Consider the following 18,344-nt stretch of genomic DNA (forward strand, 5'->3'; position numbering starts at 1 on the left):
ATTGACCAATCATACTACTGAGCGCGTGACGAATTCCTCCAATGAGAGCAGCAAATCCGTTCTTTTTCAGTTAAATAACCAATCGTAGACGGTAAAAGTGGCATGAGCCCACCCATCTCTTGTATCACAGCCAATCAGCATTCAAAAAGAAGTAACCTACGTGCATGGGAATTCAAGAACAGACAGGAAAAGGGTTAGGAGGGAAACAAAATAGCCTGTTTCCTTGATTTGGATTTAAAAAAATTCCTGTCAGCTCTATTTTGATAGTGTCTAATGAAGAAATGCGACCTATATTTTATTATTACTGTTTTGTTTTCAATGTTCTTTGAATTTTTGTTCTACAAGTACAAACGAAGCTTTTTTTCTCTGATGATTTCACGTTTCTCGTTTTTTAATAGAGGCGGACTGAGCAGTCTCAAACGTGAATCTTCACTTTTTATCAACTGTAATACAATGATAATAATAATAGTAACTATCATAACAATTTCCAGAAACACACAATAAAGGAACAAACTAAGACGAAGTTATAAAGAAATTACAAATCAACTAAAATACCGCATTCTATATGGCAAAAAATTATTTTAAAAAATATACTAAAATTAATTACAAAAAAATATCTTTCAGTAGACATGAGTGTTTGAACGTGATGTAAAAGAAGACACTGATGAGGCAAGAGTCTTTGAAGGCTGACATGTTAGTTTATAATCCTTCAGGATTTACAGAGATCAGAGAAACTCGGAAAAAAAAGTCAGCTGCATAATCCAATCAGAAGTCATATCTGAGGAGGGGAGCTTGAACATCTATGCATATTTTATCACATTTCCAACAACTCATGCATTCATAACAGACAAGTAGTTTTACAGGTAAGAGATTCACCTCACATAGGAAATAAAATGCTGTTTCAGATAAACATTCACACCAGTTCAACTAAAAGAAAGATTTTCAAATGCATTACAGATGTGGACTGATTGTAGACTGGCTTGCTCATGCAACAAAAGCTCACTAATACTGAGATCCAGGGTCAGCAGGCTCAGACCCCCACTGACGCTGGCAAAGGGACCATAGCCTGATTGATGTCGCTTTCCTTCCTCCAACTCCCCAACTGTAGAGAAAAAGAGGACATGATGTGAGGAAAAAGGGAAAAAGGAAATGGATTTTGTTGTCTGGTGTTATGATTTTTGACACTTTTTGGTCACTTGGGATATAAAGCATGAGTGGCCTTTTAAATGTACAAAACTTGCCTTGCAAGAAAAGTGTTCTGTTTTTCTGGGACCATGGTGCTCACTTCTTTTTTCTTTTTACACTAGAGTGTACTGGATCTTTCACTTGATTTATCACCACCTCTGCCACTTTCTTTCCTTTGTCTCTCTTTTACCTGCATAAAATACAGGAACTGCTTAAAATCTGTCTAGTGTTCAATATCAGATTTCTTCTTTTATATTGTTCCTTCCTGTCCTGGACTCTTCCCATGTAGCTGCACGATACCCCTAAACTGTGTTTTTTAGTCATTTATCAGCTAGACCTTCACTTTTTCCCCAATCCTCTATTTTACTGGGATAAAAAGATTCATATGTGATGCTAAGAAAGCATTACTTCAGTAGCACAATTTTATTCAGCTCTAAGCAACCATCTCTCTTCATATTTCTTGTCTTGTGGCTATCAGTCAATGGAAATGCAGTAACCTGATTTATCCTACCGTTCTACCATTCTTATCTGTCTTCCTCTGCTATGTTGCCCACTCATCTGACCTTAGCATGGTAATAATAAGGCGGAGGAGCTTGAGTAGAGCTGCCTCGGTCCGGTCGATGTAGTGGATTGCAAGTACACTAATACACCCACAGCTGCACACATGAATGAAGGAGCGAGCACTTTTTGCACTGTTTATCTGATATTTTTTTGCTTGGTATTTTCAGCCAAAAAGACTGAGTTATCTCCTTTAAGAAATCTAAAAGAATGTGCCTGCTGCCCTCACACTTTCAATGAACACAGGGTTGGACATGCTAGCTTTAAAAAAAGACTGTTTTTAAAAAAAGAAAACAGGCAGTTTATGCAGTACCTTTACAATAAGGGTGCAGAATTTTGATCAGATCAACATATCACATTTGTTCAATGCATACAAAACAACATGCAAAAATTATTATTTCTTACATTCCAGATATTATCTATCTATCTATCTATCTATCTATCTATCTATCTATCTATCTATCTATCTATCTATCTATCTATCTATCTATCTATCTATCTATCTATCTATCTATCTATCTATCATAAAGAAAATTTTCTTTAATGATTAATAGAATACATAAACCTTTGATTTTATATATTTCTGTTGCATTTTTTACTTTTAATGAGGGCAAATGATTTTTTTAAACACTGTGTAAGTCTCACACAGACTTTCTCTTATCTAGCAGAAGTGGGCAGTTTGAAACAGGAATGCTAAGTACTTAGCATCCAAAAATAGTCACCCTGCAAAGTAGATGGACACTCTCAGTAGCTACCACCTGCCTTCCTGTTTATTTATTGATGACTCTGTGTTTTCTGAAGCTTGACTGCTGGGGACGGTGGGAGAAAACGAAACTTGGAGTGTCACAGATGTGTTGATAGCTGTCTGAAGGAGATGCTTGATGTGGCTTGATGAACAGTGTCTTACAAGGAAAGGGCTCCTTTACGGATATTAGTGTGACAGGTAAAGAGCTGCTCCAACTGAGCACTTGACAAGCTTGTCAGAGCTTGTCCAGGAGAGCGTTTTGGGATTTGTGAAAGATGTGACAGCCAAGAGTGGAAAAAAAAAGATAATTTTCTTTATTTTGGCTTTGCATCTATCATAGACCACAAAAGATAAGCCAAAGATATTGGAGTTAATAATGACCCTGCACTGGAATCATTTTGATTGGTAGTGACCAGAATGGACAGGTTAGAAATGAGTAAATCAGAGGGACGGCTCAGGTCGAACAGACTAGAGAGAAAATAAGAGCGGCAGAGCTGAGACAGTTTGAACATGTGCAGAGGAGGGATAGTCGATAAACTGGACAAAGGATGCCGAATATGGAGCTGCAAACCAGGAGGAAAAGAGGAAGACCCCAGAGAAGATTCATGGCCTCTCTGAGCCTGGTTCTGCTGGAGATTTCTTCCTGTTAAAGGGGATTTTTCCTTCCTACTTTTGCCAAGTGCTTGCTCATAGGGAGTCGTGATTGTTGGGGTTTTCTCTGTATTATTGAATGGTTACATTACAATGTGAAGTTGCTTGAGTTGACTTGTTGAGTTGTGTTGTTGTGATTCGGCACTATATAAAGAAAACTGAATCATGATGTGATTTGATACAATTAAAAAGTCTTGTTTATTTTATTAGAAAGGGGGTTCATCAAATATAGGGTATATGTATCAATTTTGTTGTCCACCATTGAACATAAAACTATCTGCTGCATTATAAAACTGTAATAACAACTATCTTAAAATTACTTATAGTATAATCATTTCTTATTTTCTGTAAAAAATTGAATTGCTACCCTAAGTATTTGTGGGTGAATATAATTACATCATAATTTCAGATTTTGGAAATTATGCCCTTAGCAGGCCCTTATATAAAGTGCTACCAAACACTCTCTATGACGAGTAAGTGTCACAGCAGTGTTTTCTGTTGGATTTTACTTATATTTGATTAAATTCCCCTCAAACTGTGTGTAATTATTTCCTGGCAAAGGCTTTTCCCTGCGAGTAGCAGGATAAGAGAGAACTCCAAAAAAATAATAATGATGACAATGAACTAAAATGAAAACAAAATTACAGCTTCAGGTCCACTGTGGATATTTTGGCTCAGTCAATTTCAAGGTGTGTGACAGATAAAACGACCGCCAGTGAATGGCTTAAGGTAGAAAACAAAATCTCAGTAGCTCAGGCTGTGCTGCATGTGAGGAAGAAGGAAGTGTTACTCAATATTTAAACCTTCAACACTTTTTATTAGAGTCAACAGTGTTTAGGAAGGAAAATAACATCTTAGAGCAAACGTCTAACATTCACAGCATTAATATACAGATTTTTTTCTCCTCTGGTTGCTTTCTGGGTCATGTTTTGACCGTCACATTTCCAGCTGTGTCCTTGGAGGTCCACAACATGACCTTTAAGGTGAACACCCCTCCCTGGCTGTCATTGTGAATACAGTGAGGGACTAAGAATTATTATTAGTTTGAAAGGGCAGCTCAGACCACCTCTATCCTGTGTTTGCAGGCAACTGCGAGCAACAATAGTAACTTAACATTTAAAATTTAACAATCGGTGATGCAGTGTTATTTAATCACACTTGTTAAAAATAATCTTACCATGAAGTGTTTTCCCAAACAGTACAGTTTATTATATTCAACAACCTTATTTCCTAAATGTTTCTGTCTGCAGATCTGTCATGTAAAGCTTTTTGTGTATGGTGAGCAGCTCAAGCCGGTAGTCTTTTTTTCTACATGTGCTTTTATTAAGCACTAAATCAAAATGATAAACATACAAAAACATTACTGATGCTAAAGAATTGTCACGCTGTACCCACTGGGAGTAAAAATAAAAATAAGATGTAAGCGCTAAATGCTGCAGTTCCTCGTATGTTCACAGTTAAAGTGGCCACAACCTTATTTATTCAGATCTTAAATAAATAAGGTTGTGGCCACTTTAACTGAAGGTGTTGTATGTAATTCAAATATCTGCTGCTGCAGGGGAAGACACTTCAAGGCAGGATTCACAAGCTTCAGCTCTTAAATGTGGGCGTTCCTGACATTTGCTCATGTGATCGTCATGGCAATAACAACCGACCCTCAAAAAAGACAAGCTAAAAGGAGCTTCAATCAGCAGGTAGCCAAGTTAGCTGCCTGTTAGCAACAGGTTGATTATTTGCAACAATCAACAATGAAATGCTACATTTTTACACTTAATGCTCTACAGTGAGTCTTTTATTATGTCTCCCTCCCCTCATCCCAACTGGTCGCAGCAGATGGCTCCTCCTCCCTTAGCCTGGTTCTGTTGGTAGTTTCTTCCTGTTAAAAGGGAGTTTTTCCTTCCCGCTGTCGCGAAGTGCTTGCTCACAGGGGTTTGTTGTTCGCTGGGGCTTTCTCTCTATTATTGTTGGGTCGTTACCTTACAATACAAGTGCCTTTAGTGAAACTGAAATAAAACTGAAATGAGCTGTACAATGAAATCCTGTTGCTCTCTCAGCATATCTGCATAGCATGATTTTATTTCCACAGAAATTCCGGGTCTTTCTGTGTGGAGTTTGCATGTTCTTTCAGTGTTTGCGAGGATTCTCCCCGTGTACTCCGGCTTCTTTACGCAGTTAGTGGGGTTACGTTAAGTAGTGATTCTAAATATCTGTACGTGTGAATGTAAGCGTGCATGGTTGTCTGTCTCTCTGTGTTAGCCCTGCATCATATTGGCTACTGCCACCTCTTGCCCTACGGTAGGCAGGGATAGGCTCCAGACTAGAGACTGGATGCATGAATTTCATTGGCAAATGGCTGCGCTGACATGACACGAATGCTGACACCTGTGCTGCAACTCCAGAGGTTGAATTTTCCCTTAACTTTCAGCATGAGCGAAGTGAAGAGGCATATCAAAAATTCAGTTCAGCAACACTTGATGTCACCCCATTCAAAGAAAATGAAAAGCGAGGGTGCTTCACCCGGAAACACATCTGTGCAAATTCTGCTTTAGTTGCTCAGAATGTTGTTTTAAATCTTTTTTTTTTAAACGTAAACCAACATTGACAGTAATTTCCAGTAATTCTCTGTCACTTGGTTAATGTCACAGTGGTAATCCATCTTTTGTATACAGTCTATGGGATCAACATGTCAGCAACTGTGATCAACTGACTAACTCTAAAAACTTGATCATGTACAGTTTTCTATCCTTGATACATCTTTTGACCACGTAGCTCCACTTTTGGGTTTCCTACCCACAAATCTGAAAGTGAGAGCCACGGCCCTGGAGCATATCAAAAACAAGATTTATGTACAGAAACAACATCACCGTTTTCCAGCATACCCCTATAAAGCCATTCATAACCTGCTTTTAGTGAGATTTAAGACTCCAAGGTTTGCACTTTTGAAATGGCTCTGGCAGCCGCAGCTCTGTGAGTGGCGAAGGCTCAAATGAATATCTGCAATACTTTCATATCGGCACCCTATTGTTCAATGTCAATAATATCAGACTTCAAAGACAAGACTCCTCGCAGAGAAGATGAGGTGAGGTGACCTAAGCAGGCGAGAAATCCTTTTAATACACTGTTCTCACAGCTTTTGATTAAAAGGCTCAAGACAGGCGATGAAATAAATAAATAAAGAAGGTTAGTGTTGTATTCACAAAGACAAGGCAGGGCTTTGATCTTGAGGAGGAGTAACCTGGGAGCAGGAGACAGCGTGTGCGTGTTCCTGTGCACTTAACTATATATGTATGCATGTGTAAGACTTTGTGTGAGCAGACCAAATGAGAATGAAAGACCGGGATCTCATTAATTTCCCAGAGGAACCCACCCGAGGGATTAATAAAGTTCTATCTTATCTTATCTTATCTTATCTTAATATGAGTCCCTTTGTTCCACTAGAAGTCAGAGTACATAGAAAAAAATTACATTCCCACCCTTTTGAGGTGGCATTGTAAAAAGTTTGGTGCTAGCATTTTCTCAGCCAAATCCCCACTCAGCAATTTGACTTCATGGATTAATGTTAGCTTGTAGGTGTGCCACCTGCACAGGTACTGGGGTAATACAGAGGACGCTTGAAGCTGATCAGGAATGCAGACATAAGCCCCCCCAGTTACATAGAAAAAAAAGGGAAACTTTGATCCACTTGGAAGTGTACTCTGTCAGGACTAATGCATGGTTTTTAATGCACCATCTAGCTGCCAACCACCGTGGAGCATTTAAAATAATCTGATTAAGCTGAGAAAGACTGACTGCCAGTGCACTTTCCTCTGTCGATGAGGAAAGTAATCCTATTTTCTGCTGTTTCTCTGTCATATGCTTTTCCACCTATCTGATCCTTGTCTAATTGACAAGAGCAGTCTCATAACCTGAGGGCTGCAGAAGGAGCAGCAGCACGGAACGCCATGTTTCATGTATCTCTCATGAGGACTGAGACCCACAGATGTGTCATGATGCTTTTATCCAGCCTGGATCTCATAACACAAACAATTACTAGTCCCTAAAATAATCTTACAGTAATATGTCTGGACAGACAAAGAAATTATACGTTCTAAATTGAAACAGGCACTGGGATGGGAATTGGAAAAGGATGTGTTGGAAAACAGTGATTTTTATTTTATTTTATTCTTTATCTCTCACTGCTCCAGGATTATACAAAAAGCAGTTCATAGATGCATAAAATACTGTATTTCAACTCAATTAATCAAAAATTCTTTATGTTTATGCTTGACTCTCTTCCTTAGCACACATTCATCACTATCAATGAAAGAAAAAAAAAGAAGTGAATCATATGCCTTCTGTTATTCCAGAGCACCAGGGAGGGAGTTTGGGTGAAGTATCCCATTTTATTGATTTTAATTCCATTAATACCTTATGACTGGCTGCTTGGCAGGCTCTCCCAGGCTAGTGGCCATGCACGTCTGTTTTTATAGTGGATTTGATTGGACATCCTTATCGGGTGGCAGCAGGCAGGAAAGGGGACTGGAGACCGGCAAAGATCCACAGCGCTGGCAGCCAGGCTGCATGTTTGAAACAACAAGCTTCAGATCAAACATGATCAGTGTAGGCTGCCAGCACAACCGAGCCATGTTTGTGCACTGCATTGTGCATGTGCTCATTTCTGCGTTTGTGTGTGATGGTGTGGGAGGGACACTCTTTTACTTTCCTGGCACCTGATGCATGCACACTGAACTCACGTCAATCCCAGCAATTAGTAGATTCAAACGAATGAATGGATTAAGTCATGCCATCACATGGACTTTTCCTCTGTATATATGTCCAGCACTCAGCTCCAAGCAGTGGCAGAAAATATCCGACCAGTGCGTAAATGCGCCGTGAGACTGTGCATTAATATCAATTTTGCCATGTATTTGGATCAAAGTCAGTGAGACACCGCCGTCACTGAAAGTCATGCCCTCGCTCTGTTTGCTTGCCAGTTCGCTGAGGCTTGGGCAATGTTGCCTAGTTTTCTCGTTGCGTGGAAACTAAAAGGCTGCTCTGAGTGAGAGCCCTGGAGTGAAGGGGCATTTCCACTGGCGCGTCGTAGTTTCCAGAGCGGCTTTCGCCGCAAGTTTGACGAGCTGCAGGAGGACTTACTGGAGGCGAACCAAAATATCGAACAAGCCGCTTGTTGGAAAGCGCACTGATCTGGTGGAAGATATTATCTTTGGACACTTGCCTAGAAACGCGCCATGGAAGGAAGAGGGAAAGCGGCAAAGACGTGAGTGTTTGTGTTTGTGATACTGGCCACGATGCATGTGTTTTTTGTTCTTTGTGATAATTTATGCAGCTAATCCCCCCCCCCCCCCCCAAAAAAAAACCAACCCCCCCCCCCCCAAAAAAAAAAAAAAAAAATCGCCGTTTAAACAAAGATTTTAAAAACGTAGCTGCTGTTGGGAAAAGGCGCTTAATGATGCTGACTATAAGCAGGATGAAAGACAAACTTAACAAAGGTATCGGTTCCACGAGGTATCACCTTTATCTGCTTTCAGTTCATTTTAACCAGATGCTTGTACGTGAGGAAAACTGGTATTTCTGCAGGACCCGGTAGCCGGTTTAAGCCACTCATTTTAGCTCCTGTGATGTCAGCTGGTGTTGTCATTATCATAAATTAAAGTTTAAAACTAATGGCATCACCAGGCTGTAAAACTTTACGTTGAGGATTTGAAGATTCAAGATAATCTTGAGGATACACTGATGAGTCAGTGACACAGTTTTCTAATCTCCAGCACGGAGTGAAAGCCATTGCATCAGAAGAGCTGGCTGCTCGGCAGTATTGCTGTTTACTGTACTGCTCTCTAAGTCAAGTCAAAAAGATTTTTATTTGGAAATGGAAATCTACCGAGTGCAGTGTTTTGCTGCACGGAGCCAGAAAAGTGTATCCAGAATAGGGCTTCATGAGCTGAAATCAGTGAAATAATATTTGGCCTGCATTAAAAGGACCAATCCAAGTTAAACAGGCTATATCGAGGATGTTCATTTGTCCTTTCCTTGTTGCTGTTTACCCAGGCCGCCACAAATAACTGTCAGCTCAGGGGAGAGTGGGGTGAATTGTGCCAGTTTTTAGTTAACGTGACTTTAAAGCGAGGCCGTGACAGTAATGCTTTCAAATAAAATATGTACATATATTTTAGGATGTGGTGCATCCTTGGGCACAATCACTTTGAATCGGAAATATAGTATTTAAGAAATACAGCTTTCTGGGAAAAAAAAAAGTGGCACAGCATGCCCCTGGTGTGGGGTAAGTTGTGCCTTTGGAAAGAATACCTTGTGGTAAATTGTGCAACTGATTATAAAAGATTCTTTGTGCATACTCAAAAGCCAGTTCAAGGCATTTCATGGGACTTAGACCATAAAACATTGCTTCTAGTGCCTTTATATATTCTGCCAGTTCTTTCTCCTATGCTCATCAAAGACTTGATTGGCAAGTCCAGTTCTTCTCTTCTCACTGTATTGTTTTAATGTCATCCTGCATATGTTCATCCTCCTTGCCACCTGACGAATGGACTCCCCCTTCTCCATGTCCTCTAAAGGAGTGGAAACCCTGCCTGTCCTCCTCATAACTCCTTGGCATGATAGTCTAGTATTAATTGTTGGTCTGAAATTAAGATTGTAGTATAGTTTTAGTGGTAAACTGTAGAAATAAAAGCTACAATTACAATAAAATAATATATTTAAAATATTCATAATTGGGGGTGAGTTGTGCCACTGACACAGCTTAACCCAGGCCCCTTGGCACAAATCACTCCAACCCTACTATTTTGGAAAAAATGCATCATCCAGCAGTTTTGAACTAACATCATGCTAGCTGTGTGGACACAGTGTAGCTTGTCAAAGCATTAAAACATTTGTGCAATGTTTTCAAACTTGTCTATAACTGCTCAGACAAATCAACCGAAAAACCTTGAGCCTAGAAATTTTACTTTGAAAACCGAAAAACTGTTGTTTTCTTAACTTAAATGTGCTTAATTCTCATGCAGTGTCGTTCCCTTCTTTGCAGGATAAGTGAAATGGCTGACTGTTCAAAAATGTGTGGTCACATGACCAATTTCTTCTATGGTTCCCTAGAAACAGGGGGTGGCACAACTTCCCCACTGGCACAAATCACCCCACTTTCCCCTATTTAAAATTCACGTGGTGTTCGCAGCTGCCGCAATAGGCTACTGTTGTGAGACTACACACAACAGACACTAACATATATGAGATCTTAATGACTCGGATGTCTGGGTGTGTGTGTCCACGTCATTGCTCCATATTAAAATGGTCCCAGAGTGTGCGCAGGCCTGACAGCAGTGAATTTAGGAAGTGAGAGATTGACCTGTGGCTGCAAAAGCAATGCATTTGCAGTGCCAGCTGCATCGTTATTTATCACATTACGTTAAGAAGACTAACTGTTCCTAGAATATTTGCATGCATGCAATCTTTTGCAAATGCATTACAGATTTTTCTTAATTTTTTTTTATTTTTGCAGACCTGTGCCCCACCCTGCTACTCATCCAGCTTACACCATGTCTACTGTCTTGATCTTATTTACAAGTGTCCCTTGCCTTTTCCCTCTCCTGCCTATCCTTTCTCTTCCAGCTGTCTTTGTCAGCTGCCTCTTTGGCTTACTAACATCTGCCCTTTTCCTCGATCTCTCATTAGTGTCACGCAATGTTCTCTGTGCTGTCACTGCAATGTTACCCCTCTCCTTAAATCGTTGTGATATCATTCTTTCTCTCACAACCCTGTGCTTGTGTGTCCAATTTCCCCGTCTCACCCACATGCTTTCCCCATCTCTGTCACCAGCCCTTTTACTTCTGCTCCCCCATTATCTCTCAGCCAAATACCAGGCTGGCATGCTATGTGATGGGAAAAGTACTGCCTTTACAGAAGCATAACACTAGCCGTACAAGACCCTTAATTTCCTTGGGTTTTAAGCTTTTCTGTCGTGCTGTTTTACGTTCTCGTACACCCTGCTGCCACAGAGTGCAGAGGGAAATCCTTTGAAAGTTGCTTTGCCTGGCCTTGATGAAGACGGATAAATGGCATATCTGAAGGAGGCAAACCGCAGCAGTCAGTGCTTAATAGCACAAGCTTCGTCTGTGCTTTGCATCAGTCTCCCCAAATGGCTCATTACTGAGGTTGTCTGACACTCATTTGTTAACTAGTGTGCACTGAGGGTTTTAGCTGCATCTCATGTACACACCACCAGTGCCACTACTCCCAACCCCCCCAGTCATGTGATACTTTGAGGTACTTAGAGATCGATTTCATTTTTAATCTTGGTAAGTGGATCTTGCTCAGTCCCTGACCATTTTGGAGAAATTAAGCAGCCTGGTGAATTCTTCTTTCTCTTCAAACAAGGCAGATCATCACATTGTCTGTTTAGTTGTTTTGGGGGCATTAGCATTTACCTCAGCATAAGGATTGGGTGGCCAGCGCTAACGTTACACTGACTTAAGGAGTTTTTCCTGAAGAGGATTAGTAACAGGATAGGAGTAAGCCCTTATCAGCTATTAATGAAGTGTGTTAAGGTGGGTTGACCTGCAATTTTCAAAGACTTGCCTACAAAATATAAAAGTTTTATCATTTACAGGACACAAAGACAAGCTCTTATCTCTGTGTTACTTGCACTTCCCAGTAAAACTAGAACATGTTAAATAAAAAATCTGGAGATGTGACAAAAGACGTTAAAGAAAAAAAGTTAAAATGTAGGTGGAGTTATGTTTTGTTTAGAACATTTTTTTCCCTCTTAGTGTCACACTACTATGTTAATGCCCGTCTATGTGTACTGAAATAGCCCTGCACTGCAGGGATGTCAATTATAAAAGAGGCACAGTGACAGCAAAGTATTTTCTTAGCTTGTTTATTGTGCTGGGATGAAGGGAATCTTTGATCCTTTGAGTTTCTTGGAAACACCAGTTGATGCCATTTGGCAACACGCTGAAATGAGCGTACAGTATTCCCGCTGCCTCCACAGTGCAATTAGATAAGCTCCTGTTGCTCCCTTAAATAACATCACCGCTTCTGAAGAACATTTACAATCATCAGTGTTTTACAAAAGAAACGTTTTTCACTGTACAAGGTGCTCTTCATTTCTTGCTTTCAGAAGGTAAACTTCCCACAGCCTGTGTCACTTTCTGTTGTTTTTTTATGCAACAGGTTCAACAGTTACTGGGGAGGTTGACGTGGACTTCAGCCCTCAGCTGAGGTGGTCCTCCCTGGAGCATGCCCACCGTATCCCACAATGTCCCTTCTTGCAGACTGGCTGCTACGCCACTCGGTGGTCATGTGTTTGCTGCTGCATAGTTTGGTGCTAATGACCTTCTGCTTTCATCATGCTGCCACGAGTTGCTCCAAGAACTGCTACTGCACCGAGAGCGAGAGTGGCGGCAAGACGGTGCGCTGCAGCAACCTGCAGCTCACAGAGATCCCGCAGGATATCCCCAATGACACACGACGTGTCTACCTGGATTTTAACCTCCTCACCACAGTTCCAACAAATGCTTTTGCCGGTTTAACCCAACTGGTTGAATTAGACCTTTCACACAATGAACTAAGTGAGTTAGAACCAGGTGCGTTCAGAGGCCTCGGCTCCACGCTACAGTTCCTGGACCTTTCTTCTAACAAGTTAGGAAACTTGACCCCTGATGCCTTTGAGGGGCTGCGAGCTCGCGCCAACCTAACAAACAATCCGTGGCACTGTAATTGCAATTTGCAGATGGCCATGCCTCGTGTGGACCTGGAGCCTGCATCACTGACAGGCGTTGTGTGCCACACTTCAGAACCTGAGAAAATAGGAGTTGAAGGACTTGCCTTCCTGTTGGCACCGGACATAGACCTCTGTGTGGAGATGAAGAGGACTACAGATGTGGCCATGCTGGTTGTTATGTTTGGCTGGTTCACCATGGTCATCTCCTACCTTGTCTACTATGTCAGGGCTAATCAGGAGGACGCACGTCGACATCTGGAGTATCTCAAGTCACTGCCCAGCAGACAGGGCAAGTCAGAGGAATCTTCCACCATTAGTACTGTGGTGTAGGACTGATGATGGAGCTTTGCGTGGGAACTGAAATGGTATCCCACAACAAATAGGACTGAGGTACTGCCCAGCTGTTGTCACGGAGCCAAGTTGGGCAATAAAACATGTGCCTGCACAAGAAAACCAGGCAACCTAGCCCAGATGAATGATTCATGTTTCAGCAGCCCATTAGGAGTTTTCGTTGGGTGAGTTGATGGTTTAGTCTGCGCGCTAAAGAAGTAAAAGCTGTGGCATCTTTTTTCTTGAACTCCAAACATGGGGATACAAATAGAATTTATCCAGTGGTGCATGCACATTGATGTACCTCTCTCACAAACAGACAAGTGAGGAGGAAGCATCAAACAGCAATGTAAACTGTAGGACAAGGCAACACTACAGTATGGAACTCTGTACATCTGTTTCCCATTAAAGTCCTTACAGTATTCACCACTATAATATAAGTGAAGTGTTGTTTTGGGGGGTTTCTTATATTGAACTGAGCTGAAAATATATACAGCATTTGGAAAAGTCACTCTTTTGCAGATGCATCACTTCTCATGTCTCCCTGCAGATGTATGCACAATGAAGCAATACTCAGTTATTCTGTGATGAGTTTGATAGCAGCTACAGTACCAGAGCACCATATCGATGAGAACAGTCGACGTCCACCTGGCTCTACATGTAGGGAGTACTTCACAGAAAACTTCACAGATTTAAGAGGATAGATTTGAGAGATTTGGTGGTTTATCTACTTCTTAACAAGCAACCTTTGCAAAGTCATGACAATTATAGCCTACATGATATCACAAACACATTGAAGCTCTGGAAAATGTGCTAATCATATATCATTTTCAGGAAAAAAAAGATTTCAGGAGGTAAGAATTTGCAATTATTTGTTATTTCATATCCAAGCTTCTTTTTTTCTTAGCTGGTCGGAAAAGCCCAAACATACATTGCTTTTATCCTTTTACACAGAGGAATCCTTTATGATACCTGGTTATCTAGTGTCTGCTTTTGTACTGTTTTTCATATTCTCTCAAGCCTTTAAAAGGCTCCCATGGTGCCTGTGGGAACCATATTGTCTGATGCGGTCACTGGCATGGGTTTTCAAAATAACATTTATGAGGCCATGACCTGCTGGGTCCATTTAAAGAGCTGGCGGGGAAGTGAATCTCCGATTTCACCAGAGGATGGAAAATAGGAGGATGCATTTGTATCTCCTTTGATGAAATCATGTTTTTGTTTTTTGTTTTTCCTGGTATAGAAAGGTAAGAATAGCCCAGTGCAGTGCTGAATAATGAAATTTGATGTTGAAGATGAGGGGAATGGTTTGTCAACAAGGGCTTCCCTGTGTCGGACACACAAATTGCCTCTAGAGCAGAGCAAGACCAATGAATGATTTATGGTGGCCATAAAAACACTTGAGCAGAAAGACTGGGACTGCACCCTTCATCTTCTATGACCCAGTTCTTGAGGAGAAATTGAGGGAGAATGCCACAGGGGATCATCTGCCCCCATCTCTACAGCCCAGCTTACTCTTGCTTGGGTAAAGCACTTTCCAAATGTCCTTCGGCTGCTCATTGATGGTCCACAGAAGTTGCAGTAAACTCTGAGCCAGTTCCATCTCATTCTCAAACTCACTTTCCCAAAGGCAACCCTGTGCCTGTAAGGAATAGTCTGACAATTTAGGAAATACTCTTTCTTGATGGGGGATTGAGATCAAAAACTGGGGTATACTCCAAAAAAACAGCTTAAATAAATAAGTTTCACTTTTATATATCGATTGATTTATTAATTACCTGTACAAAAGCTAAAGTACCAGATTATTTCTTGGCTAAGATCTAGGGTTAAATGAACATGTGCTACTAAATGTATTTTTAGACAGTCATGCTGGGGCTATGCTATGCTATGCTAAGCTATGCTAAGCTAACGTCAGGGGCGAGGAAAAAATCGCTTCATACCCAAGTTATGAAGCGGTTCTTTAAGAAAAGCTTAGAAAAGATTGAAAGTTTCTGGGGGAAAAATACAAATTTAAAGGTGGTTGTTGGTGTTACATGCTTGAGTAACTTTTTCTGTTAGCAATATCTGATGAAGAGGCTTCGTGCTCCTGAGTTTCAGGAATTTGTTACAGAAAACAATCATCTCTTTGGATTTAATCTTAAAGAAACCCAGGTACAGCCTCCCACGATGAGCAGGAGCTTCAGCTGCACTGAAAAATAGATGGTGTACCTCCCTGTGACATTTCCTGTCACAGTCACTCACACACACACACAAATAGTGATCTCTCCTACCCTCTTTCCTCCAATAACACACTCTCACGGTGGCTTTGAAACCAGCCACCGTAAAGGGAGCCTAACTGCAGGGGGAGATAAGCATTAAACTAGTAGCAGACATGTGTCTCAGTAGCTCTTCCAGCTAATATAAGTGAGTGTGTACATTCGTTCGTATCAGAGGCGCGGGTGCATGGCGGGTTTTGAGGGTGCCGGTAATGCAACACCTGTTCCCCATGCACACATAAATGTTGCTGAGGTTAATTTAAATTTCAGGCCAGCTCAGCTTGCCCCGCCTGCTACCTTGGACACGTTACACTGGTGTGAGCATTACAACTGCTAGGTAATGGGACACAAACTAGGGGATAAGGTGACTCATCCAATCCCACAGAGCACAGCGCTGTTTGGGATTGGGTTGCAGGTGAAAATGTTTCCAGGTTCTGAGATCACATAGTCCCCGAGTGAGGACCTGAGTGGGCACCTGTCAATTTGCTTTTTTAGCCAAAAAGGTAAGTGACACCTTCAAGGCTTTATCTGAGGAGACCGTCAAGGACATCCTCTGGGTAAGTGTCAATATTCTTTGAGGCTGATCTGAAGAGACTTTCAGGAGACATTGTTTCAAGGTCCCAGCTTTATTTTGTGTTACACAGCTCCCCCTGCGGTGGAAAGTGTGTAAGTACGAGGAAAATAAATGTCCATGTCTATACATTACAAATAGAATTTATTAGTCAAAGAAGATTGCATTTAAAAGACAATAACAAGGGCAAAAGTAGATAGCATACTCTAACTAAAAATTCATTTTATTTAGAGTATACTGGGAGCAAAATGACCTGCGGGACCCAAATTGGCTTGCACGAGTTCCCCCTGACCCATTTTCCTATACTGTCATTTTTTAACCTTATCAGTGACTGCTAGAGATCAGGTTATGTTTTTTTTTTTAAAGAAAATAATGTAGCTGAGCAGTGCTAAAAAGGGCAAAAAAGAAAATATCTTTAAAAAATTACAAAGTTATATCTACAAAATTTCAGGACCTGGAGAAACCACCATTAACTACAACTACTGGGTAGTACTGCATTAAAAACAGATGGTTCTGTGGTGGAAATCACTGCATGGGCTTGGCAGTGCTTCTGAGAAATACAACATCTGCCTTCTGATCAATTAGAATCTGAAATTCTTTTTAGAAATCGTGGAAACTCTTTGGGCTAAAGAGAAGAAATGTCTTTCAACCTGTCACAGATGTTGACAGATTAAAAGTCAACATCTGTGATGGCACTGGTGTCCATCAGTGGACGGTATAGGGGAACCATCCAAGCGTCTCTGTTAAGGCAGAGATATACAGGTTGTGCCATCTGCAGGCTGTGTTGTTCAGGGAAAGTAAAAACTACATTTTGCATGCATGTACGAGCATCTATACAGATATACAGATTCTAGTCTTAGAAGAATGCTCAAAATATTTTTTTGCTGGATTAATATTCAAAATGAGAATAAATTTGAAAATAAGAATGACAATTCTCAGTGGTAACCTGAATATGATTAAAAACAATTAACAACACTTTTTGTAATGATTTTAAAATCAGCCCAACTTTTATTTTCAAATGCAACAAAGTATAACGGCCAACATGCTGGGCACTGTTCTGCTGAACAACAAACAATTATATTGCCATCACTATTATAATCTTACAATGAAACAAAGTCTCAGATGTAATTATTCTGAAACTAAGTTTAGGCCTACCACAAGTTTGTTTTGTACTTATATTACTTATATAATCAAAATAAAATATTTGTTGTTCTGTCACAAATGCAGTCTTTAATTTAAACAACACATTTGTTTTTCATTCTAACACATGAGCTGGAATGTTGTAATATTTTAAGGATGGCTTCTTTCCAGTCCAGGCATTAGTGCCTGAATGACTATCATGGATCGAGGTGATCCAAATGTAAGTGCAGAAGAAAGTCTTTAACTTCCCTTAAGTACAGTGGCAGTGGATGTGGGTTGGAGATGCAATGAGCTTGAACCTGCAGGCAACCATCTTCACTGACCACACCATCTGTGACGGAGGACTCATCTCTCCTGGTGTCCTGCAAGCAAACGATCATATGTTTTAGAACACAAACTTAATTGCTTTCTTAAAACATTTCTTTTCTGCATTTGGTATAAAACAGACTCCAATTTAGACAATCTCAGGCTCCCTCCCCACCGGAGAGGTGACATTCAATGTCCCACTTGTCAGTCTGGATAGCCTTGACCACCACCCGACACACAATAATGTCATGAAAGCATCATTTTAAAAAGGGCTATGCAAACATGGCCAATAACTTTCATTCTAATGATCTGCAAAATGATTTGGGCACAAAACAAATTTTGCTGTTTGAAAACTTGCAGACTTCACTATATACAGTGTAGACCAGGGTTCAGCAACCCTAGGCACGAAGGGTTAACTGATGGCACGACCATAGCTGGACCGGCCATCGGGCATACCGGGCATTTGCTCGGTGGCCCGATGATTTTTTTCATTTTTTTTTGTAACGGTATAAACAATGAAAGGTGGTGGATTGGCCAGATGCTGGCCGGTGTGTAAAAATAACTCAGTTGTTTGGTGGTGGCTATGGCAGAGCTTCCACAGATTCAGTAAAATTAACAAGTGGTGGAGGCCAGCAGGTGGATGAGGGAAAGGGGAGGCAGGAGGAGCAGAGACCCAAGGCGGCTGCTGGTCCCAGTGTCAGGTGAACTGAACTTCAGGTAAGAAGTTATGACCTGCAGTCTCTCTGGGTCAGATATAAACCAAGTTTAGTTGGAGTTTATTTTCGTTGTGCTGACTTTTTACAGTCAGTTACAATAACTCGTACTGCGTACTAGCTAGCATGACAGAGTTTCTATACAGCTGGATCGGTGCTA

General features: G+C 40.9%; 1 protein-coding gene across 1 annotated transcript; it reads left to right on the forward strand.

Moving 5' to 3' along the window:
* The first annotated feature begins 7,739 nt into the window (after positions 1 to 7,739).
* lrrc3ca (leucine rich repeat containing 3Ca) lies at positions 7,740 to 13,604 on the forward strand. The gene is made up of 2 exons (XM_085283375.1): positions 7,740 to 8,396; positions 12,320 to 13,604. The coding sequence occupies exon 2, from the start codon at positions 12,405 to 12,407 to the stop codon at positions 13,197 to 13,199; it is 795 nt and encodes a 264-aa protein (XP_085139501.1). The 5' UTR covers positions 7,740 to 8,396; positions 12,320 to 12,404; the 3' UTR covers positions 13,200 to 13,604.
* The last annotated feature ends 4,740 nt before the right edge of the window (positions 13,605 to 18,344 follow it).

This window comes from Mchenga conophoros, linkage group LG8 (assembly GCF_057382185.1).
Source record: "Mchenga conophoros isolate Kocher_MC1m ecotype Shallow Benthic linkage group LG8, M_conophoros_male_GT1.1, whole genome shotgun sequence".
NCBI classification, from domain to species: Eukaryota; Metazoa; Chordata; class Actinopteri; order Cichliformes; family Cichlidae; genus Mchenga; species Mchenga conophoros.

Coding starts and splice junctions, on each gene's coding strand:
- lrrc3ca (XM_085283375.1), top strand. CDS start 12,405: ATGTCCCTTCTTGCAGACTGGCTGCTACGCCACTCGGTGGTCATGTGT.